Below are 19,302 nucleotides of genomic sequence, written 5' to 3'. Positions count from 1 at the left end.
CAAGAGGCCTTTCCCGGCCACCCTGGCTAAGACTGCCCCTCCACATCTCCCACCTTCATCCGCTCAACAAGTACTAAACTGTGCCTGGGATGCCCCATTTGCCCTCCGACCTTCTACTACCTTCACAGCAGTTTCACAACTTGAAACAATTAGGCTCAACTGTTTTACTGTCTGTCCCCGCTGAAAGTCAACTCTGCGAGGGCAGGAATTTTTCTACATTTCAGTCACTGCTGCATCCCCAGTGCCCAGCACCATGGCTGGCACACAGCAGGTGCTCAATAACCATTTCCAAAAAGGCAGGAAGAAAGAAAAGGCGGCACAAGAAGGACGGAGGGGCGTCGGGTCCGTCACCCTCCATACACACTGAAGCACAGAACCTGTTCCTCTGTCAACCCCGCACGCTGAAAGAGTCTACATAATAAACAGAAAACGATTCAAAGAGCACAATGCACAGCGTCGGAGGCTTTGCCTCGCTCAGGACCGCTGTGCACCAGAGCCTAGAACCGAGGGATTCACGACAGGCATGCAAAAAATATTTGCTGAAACAAGGAAAGGCTGAACAGCTGACGGACAGAAGGAATGAGTAGCACAGGCATCACTACGGTTGACCCCGGTAGTGGGAGAAACGGAGCCTCACCATGAAAACCTCAGGGGTTCCCAACGTGTTGGCCTGAGGGTGTCCTCTCCCTTGAAAGGCCGAGTCCCATTCCAGGTGCCTGGAGGACAAAGAACCTGTGCTGCCCAACCTCTGATGTTACTGAACGGACGACCCGACTGACTCACCAGGGGAACCCAGTAGGTGTACAGTGCTCCCAGTCGCATTTCGGGGACGAACTGGGAGCAGGCGAGAAGCAGGAAGTAGAGGTTGAAGAAGTATTTGAACTGGTTAAACAGCACCTGGAATGGAGAGAGAGGAGAGAGAAGACACTTCAGGTTGGTCTGATGCAGCTGGGCGGGCTTAGAGGGGGATGAGTGACATTTCAAAACACCCCCCCAGAAGAACAAAACGCACATGGTACCTACATATACAGTTTACACACCTCTACATGTTGTATAGGAAAATACACCTGGGTGACGAAAACATAATTTGTCAAAGTAAAGAAGCAAATGATACACGTGGGAATTATAAACACTAGATTCAAGACAGTGGGGACCTCCGGGCAGGGAGGGTATGCTGGAGGCTTCGGCTATAGTTGTAAGATTTTATTTCTTAAACTTTTTTTTTTTTTTTAATTTATGGCTGAGTTGGGTCTTCGTTGCTGTGCACGGGCTTTCTCTAGTTGCAGTGCACGGGCTTTCTCTAGTTGCAGTGCACGGGCTTCTCATTGCCGTGGGTTCTCCTGTTGCGAAGCACGGGCTCTAGAGTGCAGGCTCAGTAGTTGTGGCACACCAGGCTTAGTTGCTCCGCGGCATGTGGGATCTTCCTGGACCAGGGATTGAACCCGTATCCCCTTCACTGGCAGGCGGATTCTTAACCACTGCGCCAACAGGAAAGTCGGAAACTTTTTTTTTCCTATTTTTTGGCCATGAGGAGCAGTACGTGGGATCTCAGCTCCCCAACCAGGGATTGAACCCACGATTGATCCCTGAGGTAGAAGTGCAACGTCTTAACCAGTGGACCGCCAGGGAAGTCCCTTCTTAAACTATTTTGTAAGTACAGGAAAGGCCACTCAAAATGTTATTGAAGAGGTTTTAGTGGGAAATGCTTATGCTGTAAGACTGAATCAAACGAGTGAGATAAGTGGATATCTCCATGGTATGATCTCAACGTCATACAATATCTACAGCAGAATTTCATCCCATGTGGCAAGAGGGTTCTGGCAGAGTTTCAACTGCCCCCACGTGCCCTGGAAGTGACACTGATCCCCCTGACTCGTTTTGGGCAACGAACAGAAATCACGTGTCCCTTCGGAGCACTGTCCGGCCCCTCGCTCTTGCCCTGCCATGGAGACGTGGGTGCCCACGTATTCCAGATAATGTAGCTGTGAGATGGAGGAGAATGGCCTGATCTGCCTCAGAATTTCCGTGAATGAGAAATAAACTTTCACTTGACTTAAGACACTGAGCTCGTGACTTCCCTGGTGGCGCAGTGGTTAAGAATCTGCCTACCAATGCAGCAGACACGGGTTTGAGCCCTGGTCTGGGAAGATCCCACATGCCGCGGAGCAACTAAGCCCATGTGCCACAACTACTGAGCCCACGTACCACAACTACTGAGCCCACGTACCACAACTACTGAAGCCCACGCACCTAGAGCCCATACTCCGCAAAGAGAGAAGTCACCGCAATGAGAAGCCCACACACCACAACGAAGAACAGCCCCTACTCGCCACAACTAGAGAAAGCCTGCGCGCAGCAATGAAGACCCAACGCAGCCAAAAATTAATTAATTAATTAAAAAAAAAGATACTGAGCTTTAGGGGGCTGGGGGAGGGGAGTAAGCCAGGCAGCAATAAATGTACTCAAAATCACCCTTAAAGGGCTTCCCTGGTGGCGCAGTGGTTGGGAGTCCGCCTGCGGATGCAGGGGACACGGGTTCGTGCCCCGGTCCGGGAAGATCCCACATGCCGCGGAGCGGCTGGGCCCGTGAGCCATGGCCGCTGAGCCTGCGCGTCCGGAGCCTGTGCTCCGCAACGGGAGAGGCCACAGCAATGAGAGGCCCGCGTACCGCAAAAAAAAAAAAACAAAACACCCTTAAAAAAACATTCAGGTTGAACTTAAGCTACAGTGTAAGGTATTTGCGTTTCCATGTTCTCCCTCAATAAATCAAACAGTGATTTTTTTTTTCTTCCAGCTTTCGAACTGATTGCTGCTGCTGCTTCTGAAGTCAGTCAGTGTATCCTGGAGGCCACACTAGATAAAAACAGATGTTTAACTTAAAGGTGTTTTAGGGGCAAGGTTTTCAGAGTACTTGTCCATGGATTTAACAAACAAAAGGGATGAATGCAGAGTAAAATACTATGCAAAACATTAGCAAACAGGCTTCCCTGGTGGTGCAGTGGTTGAGAGTCCGCCTGCCAATGCAGGGGACACGGGTTCAAGCCCTGGTCCGGGAAGATCCCACATGTCGCGGAGCAACTAAGCCCGTGTGCCACAACTATTGAGCCTGCGCTCTAGAGCCTGTGAGCCACAACTACTGAAGCCCGCGCGCCTAGAGCCTGTGCTCTGCAATGAGAAGCCACTACAGTGAGAAGCCCGTGCACCGCAAGGAAGAGTAGCCCCCGCTCGCCGCAACTAGAGAAAGCCCACGTGCAGCAACAAAGACCCAATGCAGCCAAAAATAAATTCAAAAAAAAAAAAAAGTGACTTCAATTAAAAAAAAAATCACAAACATGTTAATAGAAAGTCTCTCTGGATGATAGTGTTAAAATTTACCTTTAAAAAAAAGTTCTCTACACTTTTATCTCCCAACTTTCCTGTTCCAAATGTGTATTTCATGATAATGAGGGGTGGGGGGGAATGTAAGCACTGATTTTTTTTTTTAATAAATTTATTTATTTATTTATTTTTGGCTGCATTGGGTCTTTGTTGCTGTGCGCAGGCTTTCTCTACTTGTGGTGAGCGGGGGCTACTCTTCGTTGCGGTGTGCGGGCTTCTCATTGTGGTGGCTTCTCTTGTTGCGGAGCATGGGCTCTAGGCGCGTGGGCTTCAGTAGTTGTGGCTCGCAGGCTCTAGAGCGCAGGCTCAGTAGCTGCGGCACACGGGCTTAGTTGCTCTGCGGCATGTGGGATCTTCCCGGAACAGGGCTCGAACCCGTGTCCCCTGCATTGGCAGGCGGACTCTCAACCACTGCGCCTCCAGGGAAGTCCCCTCCTGATTTTCTTTTTTTTTTGGAACAAAGCTACGTCCTCAAAATATCTTTTTCACTCTTAGGCCCAACACACCAAGTAAATGTGAAGTTATTCTAACCAATCAAGTGGAGTCTCACAGCCTTGCAGACAGAAGGCAGCCCCCTTCCAGGTGCTCAGGACCAGGGAAGATGAATGGCCAGTGGCTGAGGTGACATGGAAAAGACGGGGTGTTCACAAAATCTGCCACAGGGACTTCAGTCTGCTAAGACTGGTACCACTGCATACATCTGGTGTAGGAAGAAGAAAACGATGTTGCCCCTGCCCGTACATACCCCAGGCAAAAAGGTGAAGAAGTTGTACTTCTGATTGTTGATGACATTTCGAGGGTATCTCTGGTCCCTCTTCTCGGGGTGCCCCAACCAGACCGTGCGGGGCCTGGGCTCCCCTGCACCACAGCATCTCAGCCACTCGCAGCACCTGTGGGAAAGACACGCCCACACCGTCAAGGCCGAGCCCACACCCATCCACTCTTCCCAGAATGTCTTTCTCTAAAGCATCTTCACTGAGTCAGAACCACAGCCCCATCTGAGGCTTCATCCTTCAATGAGAGGGGAAAACACAGCTGAGGCATCTAAGAAGCTGTGGTCCAAATCAAAGATGCTTTGTCCCCAAGCCCAAATTATTTCAAAAAGTAGGATTCGTTTTTAAAATAAGTTTTAAAGTTAAATCTTAAAATAAGATTTAAGTTAAAAAAGTAAATACAGAGCAACAAGTACTGTTATCACTTTGACATTCTGCAGGTGAGAGGAAAGCTCAGGACAGCTGAGTAAAGCACCCGAGTTTACCAAGACGTGAGAAACAGCTGAGCCTGGCCTTGAACCAGGTCCATCTTATTCTGAAACCCAGTGTCTCCGCACCCCACATGCTATCAAGGGTGCTGGTCACACCAAGATTACTATACAAAAAGAGAAGGGAAAGAATCTCCTTCCACACTCGGCTCCACGTTTTAGCAACATGCTGGAGGAACACGCCAGCAAGATGATGACTCGGCGCCCCGCATAACCTGGAGACAGGCCAGCGTACCAGCTGTAGGCAAACTGACTCCCAGGGCCGCCCCCGGAGGGCAGCTCACCAGGCACGCCTGCCCTCAGGTCGCCTGTGTGAAGCCAGGGACACCTGCCCGGCTCTGGCAAAAGTCAGCTGCTCTGAGACACACATGCCCACCCTCACTCGTGCCCAAAAAAGGCAGCCCATCCTTCAGGAGAGGCTGTAAACAGGCATTTTGAGAATTACGAGCATCCGTTAAGGGTCTTTCATGGAAAGACCCCAGGCTGAACTGTTCACCTCCCCACCCACCCCCACAGGCTGGGAGGAAGGAACCCCAGCCCTACCAGCCCCTTGAGATGCTGCCAGCTGAAGGCAACCCATCCAGATGTGGCCATGATGACTTATATAGTTACTTGTCACCTGCAGACCCACCGTCTCCCCCTCCTCCTACGGGCCAGGCAGGCCCTGCCCAGGTACTGGGGTGCAGAGCTGAGCACACACAGTCCCTGGGCATCGGGACTCTAAAGAGTAGCAAGCCAGAAAGTTGCCTGCTCAGATGCTCAAAATTTCCATGATGAAACACGATGCTCTTTCTTCAAAATAGCATCCTGGTTCCCGTAAGCTAGTGCTAGGGCTGGGGTGGGGAGGATGGCGGTAGCTCTCACGAGGATGGGTTTCACTTCTAATAACTCATTCGTGTTGGCGAGAGACACATACAGAAACCTTGAGGTGTCCAGCCCCATTCCTGCTCTTGGGTGTGCGCCACCCAAGCCGGCCATCCGTGGACGCAAAGCACTGAATGAAGGAGGGAGGGAGGATGCATTTGACGGAAGCACACCCTTCAATCTGCAGATACCTACCCATGGTCACTGACTTTTCTGTGGACCAGCCAGTCTCTCCCCATCCTATAATAATCCTGTAATGACGACTCCCAGAGCTGAGTGTTTCTAATGAAAGCTGAAGAATGAATTTAAGAGAATGACATACTGTCAGGCTGTTTATGAGTTTTGTCTGTTTTGTCCCAGCAGAAGGTTCCTCACAGCAAGCTACCAAGTTAAACGCTCTGTGACTTAACCGGCAGGCGTGCATGTGCACGGGGGCAGGTCATTCAGGGCAGCCCGCAGGTGGTAGCAAAGACTGGAACCGTACCTGACGAGTCATCAGAGGGCGGCTGGTCAAATAAGCAGGGAACGTCCATACGATAAAATGCTCAACAGTCTTTGAAGAGGGAGATAGAGCTGTGTGCACTGAATAGCCCCATTTGCAAGATATGCTAAATCAGGAAGGAGCTGCAAGGTGTGTCCAGGATGCCATTCCTTGCATGAAAGCAAGAGGATAACGTGCAGACTATGCCTGCCAATGCAGAAAACCTCCATGACAGCTGACGCCACCGGTTTCCTTTGGGAAGGAGGGAGTAGGGGCACCTTTTCCTACTTATTCTTCCGTCACATTGTACATATATTACCTATGGGACTAAATGTGCATTTCTTTTTAGCTAAATCCATAATAGTAAGCATTTATTAAGTGCTCATCTGGTCCAACTATGATTCCAGTTCCTGTGGGGACCTAACTTTGGAACAGGATCCTTCCCTTCTAACTTCCTCACAATCTCATTGCAACAAAGGGTAATAAGCATTTGGCACAGGGTAAAATAAGGACTTTGTGTCACCTGAGCCCAGTGTAACTAGCCCCAAGCTGATCTCATTTAATCACCCTGATTGTCACCTTGTTTATTCACTTTCTACCTGCACCGGATATAAGCTGCACACTTTCAATGACTTTTAGGTCAACAGTATTTATTGAATCTAATAAGAAGAAGAAGACGACAAGGGATCATTGCTCCCTTTTTGTCACACTTTCATTCACCTAGAATGTCCTGTGCACTCACAGGACGCAGGTCCTCACCTAGGGCATTCAACAGTGAGCAAGACAGACGAGGTCCTCCTCCCACGGGGAGGAAGAGAGACAGTAAACAGCTCTCTAAAATAAAATAAGGCGTGGGATAAGAGAAGGAGAGGGGAAGGGGCGTGGCTCCGGGAGACTGGGTGGTTGGGAAGGCTGGGGTGACAGGGGAGCTGAGTGACAAGAAGAAACATCCACGCAAGCAGGCAAGGAAGAGCCATCTAGGCAGACCAGAACCGCCATCTAGACAGACCAGAACCGCAAGGGCACAGATCCAGAGGCGGGAAGCAGCCTGACGCACATCTGCAGGGAAAGAAGACTAGCGTGGCTGGAATGCCCCGAACACGGGGGACAGGGTAAAAGATGAGGTCGGAGGAGGAGGAGGGGGCAGACGACACAGGGCCTTGTCACCAGGGCAAGGAGTCTGGATTTTACTCCATCCACAGTGGGGATCACTGAAGGGTTACAAGCACAAGGTGGCATGATCTGATTTTTTTTTTTTTTTTTTGGCCACGTCTCATGGTTTGCAGGATCTTAGTTCCCCAACCAGGGATCAAACCCATGACCCTGCAGCGGAAGCACAGAGTCCTAACCACTGGACGGCCAGGGAATTCCCGAGTTACATTTTTTTAAAGGTCCTTCTGGCTTCTGAGCAGAGAAGACGCTGCCGTGGGCAAAAGGAGAAACAGGTAACAGGTGTGAGGCTTCTTTGGGGGATGGTGAAGTGTCCTAACATTGTGGTGATGTCTGCACAACTCAATGAATATACTAAAAATTGCTGAATTATATACTTTAAAGAGGTGAACTGCAGGGTATGTGAACTATATCTTAATCAAGCCGTACATTAACCAAAAAAAATGGAAACAGAAGGATCATTTAGAAAGCTGTTGCCGTCATCCAGGCAAGCAAAGACTAGGGTGGTGGCGGTGAGGGGTGATGAGAAAGATAGATTCTCAAAGTGTTACGGATGTCGAAGTGTGTTCTCTTTAAAACATAATGTCTTACTTCACTTAATGTTCACAACCATCCTACATGGTATGTACTAGCATCATCCCCATTTTCATGATGGATAAACTGAGGCCCAGAGAGGACTCAGTTACCTGCTCAAGATCTACTGCTACAGCAGCTCCATCTACTACCGAGTGGTGGAAGCCGACTTTAAGCCCAGGTCTGTCTGATCCACATCCTGAGCTAAGAGCTTGAGAGCACCCTGCACAGCCACTGACAGCCCCATCAGCACAATTATCTCACAGCTCTATTTTTTTTTTTCTAGTCTCTCTTCATTACATAAAATTGGAAAGATCCTTAGGGGCCATAGAGAGTGAGGGCTCTCAGGCGGCTCAAAGCGGAGCTCTTCTGTGTGCACGTCAGCTGCCCTGCCCCCCACACTCATTCATTAATCTTCATATCAATGCGTTGGCTCCCAGCTCCCCAGTCACCCTTCAATGCCCGCTCTGGGATGTGGACAGACTGCTTTCTGCCTCTCCTTTACAGTCAGTGAAATGCTAAGCCTTCTCAGTAGAGGGCGCTGGAGGGACACCACTGGAGGAAAAAGCTCACCTGTGGTTTCCAGGCCGTGGCACAGTGGGCAGGTCAGCAGTGCGTTGAGTGAGGCCATCGAATGGTGCCCTGGCCAGCCATGCGCCCAGCACATGCTGTCCCTCGAGGCTTTCAAGCCCCACTGTGGCCCAGGGGTCACCTTCCCAGGGCCCTCTCGATATAGACATCCCAGGCCCCAGGCCTCCTCCACACCAGTGCCCTGATTCCCTCACCCCCAGGTTTGTCTCCCAAGGTCCTCCTGTCACTGTGGCCCTTAGTGTCCCACCAGGGACACTGTGAGCTCCGGTGCCCTCACTCCTATTGTACACCCAATGTGTCAACCGCCAGCTGTGCCTGCCACCCCATCGGTACCCCTGGGATTGCTTTCTTGCTGGCCCCACCTGCAGACCACCTCTGGTCCTGCCATCCAGTGGCCTGAACTACACTGTCTCCAACCAGGTCTGCACCCCAGCCTTAGGGAGGGGCCCCCGTCCAAGTATGTCCTACCTCAGATTCAGTCCCTTAGCCTAGGCTACCATACAGTTTTCTTCTATAGCCTACAGTTATAATTTAGTAAGTCCATTTCCCTCCATCTTTCCACCTGATTGAGCCGAGCGAGGCCAACCCCACCTCTGAGCTCCAGGCATCACAAGCCCAGGATCCAGGCTTGGCCAAGCAGAGCCCTCAGCATGGTGATGGGCTCAGAGAAAGGGCCAGTGAGAGGCCTGGCTGGGATTTTTGCTAGAAATTCCAGAAAAGACATGCTCTTCACCCTGGGGTTGTTAAGGTGGCAGAAAACAAGCCTGGAGTTGCAGGAAGCCACCTTGCTCCTGTTTAGGGAGAGTCTGCCTGAAAATGGAGTCACAAGGAGGATGCAGAGACCACAGGAGGCTCCTGCCCACCTCGGGGGCGAGTGTAGGTCTGTCGGTTCCCTGGGCTTCTCAAGTCTTAGGCACCAGTACATTGGTTTTTGTTTTATTTTACTTTGCTAAAGCCAATGTTAAGTGGGTGCAGTTAACCACCGCCCCAAATCTCCTGTCTGATAGTCCTGTCTGCCACGTGGCTGGGCCGTACTTAATAAGATGCTTTCCTGGTGGTTTGCGTGTCTTCGCATCTAAGCTTTTAAAGCCTGCAGTCTATCATCCTGACGTCTGCACACTGATCTCTTTAGAGCTGTGATGTCCAACATGGTAGCTTTACATTTAAGTTACTTAAATAAAAGAGTTAAATTCCTCATTCTCAGCAGCCACATTCTCAGCGCTCCGCGGCCACAGGTGGTCCGTGGCTATGGACTGGACGGCGCGGACGCAGAACATTCCAGCATGGCAGAGGTTCTACTAGACGGTGCTGCTTTAGAGCAGCTCTTTCAAGGCATCTCCTCCCTCCTCGCTCCTGAACAAACCTCAATGCCACAGGAACATCAGCAAGTGGACCCCACAACTGAAGGCAATTTGCCCAAAGAGTTTCCCAAACTTCAGCCCTTTTCACACACACGGGATTTCTACCATATCCAACTAATTCTACCTTCTAACTTCGTAAGTTTGCCTCAATTTGCATACCTTAAATCAGCGATTCTCAACAGGGAGAAGGGGGTTAGTTACTGGTATCTAGTAGGTAGAGGAGGCCAAGATTCTACTAAACATCCTACAAAGCCCAGGACAGCACCCACCACAAAGAATGATGCAGCCTGAAATGCCAGTTGTGCCCTGGTTGAGAACTCCTGACCTGGATTTTATTTATCAGTACATAAATGTGTCTTAGAAGGTAACTTAAAAGGTAACCACTAACATAAATGCAAAACCAGTATCACTTGCCATAAACAGAAGGTAAACATCAAAATCAACACAATGAGAAGCAAACGTTACTAAATTCCAGATACAGTGGCTCCCAGCCCCCAGCCTGCTGCCTGCTGGCCAGTTTCTTCTGCTATTCAAAAGTGGGCCCTGACAAGGTTAAAAATATTGAAGGAAAACTGAAAAAGGAAGTGTCTCGCTATACATCTCAACGTGATTTAGTTCCTGTCCGTGAATTACTCAGGATCACTGTAGCACCTGGGGCCATCACCTGCTATCTGGGGAACTACTGGCCTGCAGTAGAAGCCTTGGGCTTGGTGGCAAATTTACAAGTGACGAAGTCCTCCCCCGGCCCCCAGGTGAGTTAAAGCAGAAGAGGCGGCAGCCAGGCTCCCCCGACATCTGGGTTTATACCCACGACGCCGCCACACCCCGTCTGTCCAGGGGTGGACGTCAGCACCCCGGAGGTCCAAGAGGGAGAGCTGCCTGGAGCTCTGGGGTGGCAGCTGTCACCCTGCTGTTGCTTCTCAACACCAAACTGAGCTGTCACTTTCCCAAATTAACTCCTATCCCACATTCTAGACAGGCTGGGGAGATGGGCTACGAGATAGAACCCCTGAGTGCGAGAAATTAATGTAGAGGCTGAAAAAGAAGTAACAAGCAAGAGTCTCAGTTTCAGAACAGCAGGACCACGTGGGCTAGAGGAATAAACACCAGCTTTTAAACCAGATGGGCCTGTGCACAAATCCCAGCCCCGTTCCACACGAGCTGTGAGCCCTTGGACAATTCATCTTCTGTGATCCCCACTTGCCCTATCTGTAAATTGACAGTAAGACCCACCTTGCTGAATTACTACGAAGACTGAGGATTTTATCTATAAAGGGTGTAAGACAATGCCTAGCACATAACAGGCATTCAATTAAAAGTAGATCTTATTTCTCTTACGTTATTTTTCCAGATTGAAAAAAGAAAACATGAAAATTTTCTCACCGGAATAGCAACGGCTATTCAACTAGGCTAAGATGTAAGGCTAGAAATAATCTCGTCTACGCTGCTTCCAGCTTACACAATTTAAACAAAAGGAAACCAAAGCGGAGTTCCTTACGACTTGACTCTAAAACAAAGGTTTCGATAGCCAATAGCCTGCCAACCAGATGTGCAGTGTTTTCACACAATCTGGCCAAATGCAAGGAAAAGCAAATATTAGCGAGGGACACGCCAAGGGAACAATGTTTCTGGAAAACGTACCTACTGCAACAAGGAGCTGGCGTCCAAAGAAATGATCATCTCTGCCCTGGTGCCACTCAGCAGGCACTCAGTAAATATTTGCTGAATTGCCTGCATGACGTAGCCACCTTCCCTGAAGCCGGAGTCCAGGAAGCTAGAGTCTCAGTGTTGACGCCGGAAAGATCCAGGAAGAATGTAAAGGAAAATTAAAAGCAACACGGAGAACTCACAGATACAGAGAACAAACTAGAGGGTGCCAGTGAGGAGGGGCGAGACAGGGGAAGGGGATTAAGAGGTGCCAACTATGTATAAAATAAGTAAGCTACAAGGATATATTATTGTACCGCACAGGGAATATAGCCAATATTATATAATAACTACAGATGGAGTACAACCTTTAAAAGTTGTGAATCACTAGGTTGTACACTTGAAACTGGTATCATAGTGTACATCAAGTACACCCCAATTTTAAAAAAAGCAATATAGAGAAAATAGTCTGCAGCAGTAGCTCTCAATGGGGGTAGGGGGTGAATTTGCCCCTGGGGACACTTGGCAACGTCTAGAGAGATGTTTGGCTGTCATGACTGCAGGTCCAGGGAAGGGAAGGGCTACTGGCATCTAGTGGGTAGAAGCCAAGGATGCTGCTAAACATCCTACAGTGGACAAGACAGCCCCACACAGAGGATTATCTGGCCCCAAATGCCAACCGTCCCAAGTCTGAGAATGCTGCTCTAGAGCGGGACTGTCCCCGACATTTCTGTGCAGAGGGAGATGTTCTCTAGCTGCACCATCGAACACACCAGCCATTAGCCACACATGGCTGTTGAGCGCTGGAAACATACATTTTAAATTTTAGATCATTAATTTAATGAATGAAAACAGCCACATGCGGCTAGTGGCTACCACACTGGACAGCAGGTCTAGAAGGACGTAACCCAAACTGTTAAGCACAGATGCCTGGAGGGCAGGTGGGGGGGACTGGAAGGAATGGAAGAGAAGGTATGAAGGGAAACTTTTGCTCTTTGTTCTAGAAACAGGGAAGTGGCTAGATTTTTTTTTTTTTTTTTAAACCAGGAGAATATAAAATCTAGGATCTGAAAGAATGCAAAGAAGGAAGTAGTTCACTGAAGTCTGAAGTATCTCTGGCCACAGGAATGCTACTGTCTGGAGAAGAAACAAGACGATAGTTGTCCCTCTTATCCACAGGGGATACGGTCCAAGACCCCCCCAGGGGATGCGTGAAACTGAGGATAGCACGGAGTTTTTCCTATACACAAATACCTGTGATAAAGTTTCATTTATGAATTAGGCACAGTAACAGATTAATAACAATAACCAATAATAAAACATAACAATTATAACAATATACTGTAATAAAAGTTATGTGAACATGGTCTCTCTCAAAATACCTTATGTACAAATTTAATGCCCTTTTCATCTTAACTAAAGTACTTATCACACACTGTGGCCATAAGTTTTGCGGTTTGAGGTGCACAAAAACTAGCACGAATTTCTTTTTCCCTCTTCATAATTTCACTGATAGAAGATTCATTCTTACTGTGGATCTTAGCAACCTCAGCATACTACTTCTTTTCTTTCCTTTAAGTCGAAAACTTTCACCTTTTCACTTAAAAGAAGCACTTCACAGCTTCCCTTTGACATGTCCGAATTGCCAACATCACTATTCGGGGCCATTATTAAGTAAAATAAGGGTTGTTTGAACACAAGCACTGTGATACTGGGACAGCTGATCTGATAACGGAGACCCATCTGAGTGACTACTGGCAGGATATGCGGGACAGAGGGATGATGAGTCATGTCCAGGGCAGGACTAAGGAAGACACAAGATTTCATCATGCTACTCGGAACAGCGGACAATGTAAAACTTATGAATTGTTTACTTCTGGAATTTTCCATTTCATATTTTCAGGTTCATTAAGGGTAACTGAAACCATAGAAAGCGAAAGCTCAGATAAGGTGGGACTACTGTTTCCCAATGAAAAAAGCCAAGTCGATGCAGCAACTTCTTCAACCGTAAAGCTCAGACCCTCTGACCTAGCAAGTCTACCTAGAAGGACACAAATATGGGTGCTGGTGACCAACGGGAAATGCACTAGGAGGCCAGCAGCAGCAATACAGAGAGAGAGCAAAACCCTGGAAATGACCAAATGCCCATTACGGCAAGACCCCTGTACAAGGGACTGTAGTCTGGAAAGAATAAGGTAGAGACACACACACTGGCAGGACAAGATTCAAGTGATAAAACGGAAGGAAAAAAGCAAGCAAAAGATAAGCAATTTATTGTGCTATATTTTAATAAAAATAATATATGCTGATATATGCATGGGAAAAAATACTAGGAAATACACACACACACACACACACAAACTGTTAACTCTGGTTCTCTGGGGTAGGGGGCAGTCACGGATGATGTAAACTGTCGCCTCTCCCTATTTCTCGGGCCTTAAGTCTTCCCCTATTGGTCTCTTTCTGCTCAGAGCACATGACACCTCTCACATTGCATCCAACCCCACGATTCAATAATTATGAACTCAAATTCACCCCTGTTACCTTTTCATCCCAGGTCCTCACAGTCAAACCACCGATTGCAGCCAAGGCAGGCGAGCTCCAGAACTCTGCACTTTTAGCTCTTCCCTGGCTGTTTCATTTTTCTCCAACTCCCAACCCCTGTGCAAGACTCATCCACACCAGACTTGCTCAGGCAAGCCCATCACCCAACTTCTACTTATCCGTCAAAACCCAACTCTGTTATTCCCGAAGAGAAGACGAAGCAGCTCTGTTCTCCCTTAGACTTACCTGTTTCTCTCTAGACCAGGACTGGCAAACTCAAATCTACAGAAGCCCAGCAAGTAACAGAAAACAATAAATGAACAAAAATAAACACAGGATCCAGTGGGGTGGGGCACACTGAGGAGACCAGATCTCATGGGAAGGAAGTAGCTGCCCCCAGATCCTACCAGGATACAATTCTACATAAGCCCAGCACAGTAGACCATCCAATTCTTCAAGACAAAGACAAAACATAAGATTGTGAGATGCAAACACTCAGTTTTTAAATGTTGGCAACTGATTCAATTTTAAAGTACTAGGCAAAACTAAAACCACACTGAGAGATCATTTTTTTACTTAGCACGATGACGAAGATCAAAGAGCCTAACAACACCTGTGCTTGGTCAGGATGGCCAAACAGGCACCTTCACTGCTGGGAGGGGCCTAAATCAGTGTTACCTTGAGGGAGGGAAGCCTGGCGACAGCTATCAAAATTACAAATGGACATTCATTTTGACCCAACCATTCCCCTTCGAGATATTCCATATGTTCCAAAATGGGTATAAAGACCATTCACCATAACATCTAGTAACAGCAAACTAGAAATAACCTAAACCTCACCTGTAGTAAACTGCTTAAAGTACATCTATTCGATGGAATCCAATTAAGCCACTTTAAAGAAAAAATTTAAATAAAGAAGCTTTTTATGTCCTGATATGGAACAGGCCCAGGGTGTATTGTTAAGTGAAAAAAATAGGTTGTAGTGTGTAAGGTGTACTAATAATTGAATAAAAAAGGGAAACATTCATGCATGTCTGTCTAGATAGATATAAGATACTTGTACTTTTTTTGGTAGATGGTTAAAGTTTCTCCAGAACGACACTGAAGAAATTGATGAGTGGTTGCCTGGAGAGGGGCACAGGGTAGGTGAACGGAGCGGGCGGGAGGGAGACTGAGTGTGCAATGTACACACTTCTGTACCTTTTAACACTGAACTGGGACTTCCCTGGTGGCACAGCGGTTAAGAATCTGCCTGTCAATGCAGGGAACACGGGTTTGAGCCGTAGTTCAGGAAGATCCCACATGCCGCGGAGCAACCAAGCCTGTGTGCCACAACTACTGAAGCCCGTGTGCCTAGAGCCCGTGCTCCGCAATGAGAAGCCCATGCACCGCAACGAAGGGTAGCCCCCGTTCGCCGCAACTAGAGAAAGCCCACGCGCAGCAACAAAGACCCGATGCAGCAAAAACAAACAAACAAATAAATTTATAAGAAAAAAACCAATACTGAACTATGTGACCCTGTGATTAAACTTTTTAAATTTAAAACCAAAACCAAAAAAGAACCCAAAAACCCCACACTGCTGCCCAAACAGCACACAGCTCTCAGTCTGCAGCCTTAAATCTCAGCCACAAGCTTGTGGGTCAGAGACCAGATACTGCTCGCCTCCCACCCCAGGCCTGGCATACAGCAGGTGCTCGGTCGCTCTGCGTGGATCCCTTCACATGCCCCAGGCACCCAGCGTGCAGGGACCCTACTCACATGTGGACACTTTCACTAGGCCATCTGCTCACGGGTTCTAGAAGAGGTCTGGTGCGGCAGCACCCAGCAGCAGCCCACAGAATGCCAGAGAACTGAACAGAACTGAATGATTACATGGAAGGCAATTCCCCAGATACCAGGACGATAAGCGAGAACAGCTATAAAGCGCTCAGCGTGTGCCGGCTGTCCATGTGAATTACTTCCCTTGATCCTGACCCCCATTCCGTGGGCGCTCTCATCGCCCCCCTCCCACACTGAGAGTCCTGCAGCTGGTGGGGGGCAGAGTCAGCTGTGGGTCCAGCAGGTGGACCCGAGAGCCATCGCTCTTAACCGGCGCCTGAAGACCTCACACTACAGCAGACTCCAAGAGCCACCTCTGAATTGTTCAGACGACCACCTAGGGAGGAACCCAAAGACAGAGACACAGCAGGACACACGGAGGGTCCCCAGTGCCACCGCCCAGGCCCGCATGGCTCCTCCCTCCACCCCACTGTCATCCTTGACAACGGCTATCACTGCTACTGTACTTCCCGGGGGCCCCACGCTTGGGATCTAAGCACCTGACACGCATCAGCTCATTCAGTCCTCACACCCCGCCCCCCCCAGCACTGTCATCACACCCGTTTTCAGAGAGCTGGACTCTCTCGCCCAAGGTCATATAGCCAGTGAGAGGAGGAGGCCAACGTGGACAGAGGCAGCGGTGCCTGAATCCAGGCTCTCAGGTGCTCAGCAGCGAAGCCAGGCGGCGGGGAGCCAGCCCTCCACCGGGAACCCGCCTCCTAACCGGACTCAGCTCCATCCGCGCTCCCCTGGAGACCGGGGCTGCAGCCCCGCCAAGGCGCTGCCCCACCGGGCGTGGCTCTGGCACCAAGCCCCCGGGAAGGCCACGGGGGATGTTTCCAAGGGCGCCTGTAAGACGCCAGAAGTTACAACACCTGTCGCTTGGGAGGAGTTTACCTCTGGAAACAGGTGGTAGAGGGGCTGAGGGGCTGGTCCGAGGGCAGCTCAGGCGTGGCAGGGCCCTCACAGGGAGCACTTCACACCTCTCCTAATGATGCTGCTGCAGGGGAACGTGACCCTGGGCTCCAACGACCCCACTACAACCCTCACCCTCCTCTGCAGGGAAGCAGACGTGCCCTTGGCCCTGTTGTCTACACACAGCTTTGTCAAGAGAAACTGGATCTAGAAAGCCTTTTATTCGTTCAACAAACATTTACTGTATGCTTGCAGACTCCGTTCTCTCTCACGGCCACCAAACACACACCACTGTGAGGTGTTCGGTTCCCCCCGTCCATCCACAGAGCGTTAGCGTTACCACGGAGCCAGCCTGTCCTCAATCGACCACAGGCCCCTACTGCCCTCCAGCTCCACCTGGCTCACACGTTAATAAACAGGAAGCCTGATCTGTGGCCGACAAAGAAAGGAAAGCATGTGTTTTTACTTCTTTCTCTTTTTTTTTGAACTTTCCCAATCTCGGGGGTTTGCGCTAGGCAAAAGGCAAAATTATCCTGACCCTGGAACAAGGGCCATTCTGGCTTTCATGGGGTGTAAAATGGCAGAGCCCTTCCAGAAATTCATTGTCCAAGATGTAGCAAAAATTCATGCATCAAGATAGCCTCTAGGGACTTCCCTGGTGGTCCAGTGGTTAAGACTTTGCACTTCCACTGCAGGAGGTGCGGGTTCCATCCTGGTCAGGGAGCTAAGATCCCACATGCCCCATGGCGTGGCTAAAAAAACAGAAAGAAAGAAAGAAGAAAGATAGCCTCTGTAGACTAGGTTCTAATTTCTAACAGCAAAACCCAACGAAAATAATGTCACCCAATAGCCATCCGATAAAATTATAGATCAGAAGGAAACATACCTAAATGTTAATAGAAAGTCGGGCTTTAAATTCTAGCTACTGCATCTTTAACCTTTCTCTAAGAGAAATCAGTAGTTTTCTTTAACAGAAATTATTACTTTTATACTAGAAAAAATAAAATGCTAGTGTTTAAAAGTCCCGTGTGGGGTGCTCCCCTGGTGGCGCAGTGGTAAGAATCCACCCGCCGATGCAGGGGACAGGGGTTCGAGCCCTGGTCTGGGAAGATCCCACACGCCCTGCAGCAACTAAGCCCGTGTGCCACAACTACTGAGCCTGTGCTCTAGAGCCCGCGAGCCACAACTACTGAAGGCCACGAGCCTAGAGCCCGTGCTCCGCAATGAGAAGCCCGTGCACCACAATGAAGCGCTGCAACTAGAGAAAGCCCCCGTGCAGCAGTGAAGACCCAATGCAGCCAAAAAAAAAAAAAAGTCCCGTGTGGGGCCCCAGAGCTGGGGAGGGCTCTGAGTGGGGCAGGTACCTCCAGGGCCACAGCAGCTGTCTCCGGCTTGACTGTACAGGGGCTGTTCTCTAACAAGCCCTGGTCCCCCAGGCCCCTGGTTCCATCACTGGGCACAAAACATCCCAGTACTGCTCAGGAGATATTAGTGACTGACAAAGGCTCAGCCCCAGTTAATGCAACAGCCTGGAAACACAAGAAATCTCAGTGATGCAGCAGGAAGCAGCTGGGAGGCAGTGAGGACTGAAACGAGAGCATCTCCAGCCAAATAGCAAACATGAGATCACCATAACCCAGGCCTGGGCCTCCCTCAACTTTCCCTTTGTGTGTCTTTGGCGTGCCTCTGCTTTGCAGGGTCAGTGTTCAGAATGAACACATTATATTTATAAAGTGACAATAAGAATCAACTTGTAAAACTACAGGGCCCTGGTTATGTAAATTAAAGGTGTCTCCTCAAAGAAATAATATGTTGCCACTTAAAGTGTCATTTAAAGAGCACATCATGATACAAAAAAAGCCTTACATTAAAATGCTGAATGAAAAAAAAAAGCAGGAAATAAAAACACATGTGCTACATGGTTATAATTCATCAAACAATGTACACACGGAAACAAGACAGGAAGAAAACAGCATATGCTAGAAGGTTTGTGTTAACTGTGGTTGCCTTTGAAGGGAAAGTTACACCAGTAACTCATTCATCAGTTTTCTCTGTTCTCCAATTTTTAATACACATGCACTCACTTTACAATTAAAAGAAAGTAAATTTTATACTTTATTGTTTCCCTTATGATGAAAACTACTCAAGAGGAGGGTGTTTGGTTGTAATGTATGCAGAAATAGAAATATAATGTTGTGCACATGAAACTTACATAATGCTACAACCCAATGTTACCTCAATTAAAAAACATCAAAACAGAAATGCAAAAAAAGAAAAAGGAAAGGAAAGAAAGATCAGGCTGCAGAATATACTGGGAGGAATCAAGGTAGAAACAAGGATTTGTGTTAGGACAGAGGCTGCAATCTTTGAGCTAGTGTGAGCTATGGTGCAAAGTTATCATGAGGCAAAATAAAATCAAAGTAAAAATAAAAGGAGAGTACTTGGTCAGAAAGGCAAGGCTGCTGTGATGCGACCATTTTGCCACGTTTAGGTTCCGGGTTACCATGATGTGGCTATCCTGTACGTCTAAAACTTGACTTCAGAGCAAGAAAATGAAGCCTCTCTCAAATAAAATTTTTGTTGTTGGTTTTTTTTTGTTGTTGTTGTTGTTTTGCGGTACGCGAGCCTCTCACTGTGTGGCCTCTCCTGTTGCGGAGCACAGGCTCCGGACGCACAGGCTCAGCGGCCATGGCTCACG

The 19,302-nt window shown here is 48.7% G+C and overlaps 1 protein-coding gene across 7 annotated transcripts in view; it reads right to left on the bottom strand.

The window, feature by feature from the left end:
* Positions 1–19,302, bottom strand: part of ATP9A (ATPase phospholipid transporting 9A (putative)) — a 136,586-nt gene that overhangs the window by 105,483 nt on the left and 11,801 nt on the right. For all 7 annotated transcript variants that reach the window (XR_004478679.2, XR_004478678.2, XR_004478680.2 and 4 more), the window contains exons 2-3: positions 4,124–4,268; positions 784–897 (exon numbers count right to left, since the gene is read on the bottom strand). Coding sequence is in view for 4 of the 7 variants with exons in the window: in XM_049699163.1 (XP_049555120.1) it covers positions 784–897; positions 4,124–4,268 (259 nt within the window). In the remaining 3 variants the exon portion in view is untranslated. The remainder of the gene's footprint in view (positions 1–783; positions 898–4,123; positions 4,269–19,302) is intronic.

This window comes from Orcinus orca, chromosome 16 (assembly GCF_937001465.1).
Source record: "Orcinus orca chromosome 16, mOrcOrc1.1, whole genome shotgun sequence".
In the NCBI taxonomy this organism is placed as follows: domain Eukaryota; kingdom Metazoa; phylum Chordata; class Mammalia; order Artiodactyla; family Delphinidae; genus Orcinus; species Orcinus orca.
The sequence above is the reverse complement of the archived record's forward strand: the minus strand, read 5'-3'. Positions and strand labels throughout refer to the sequence as shown.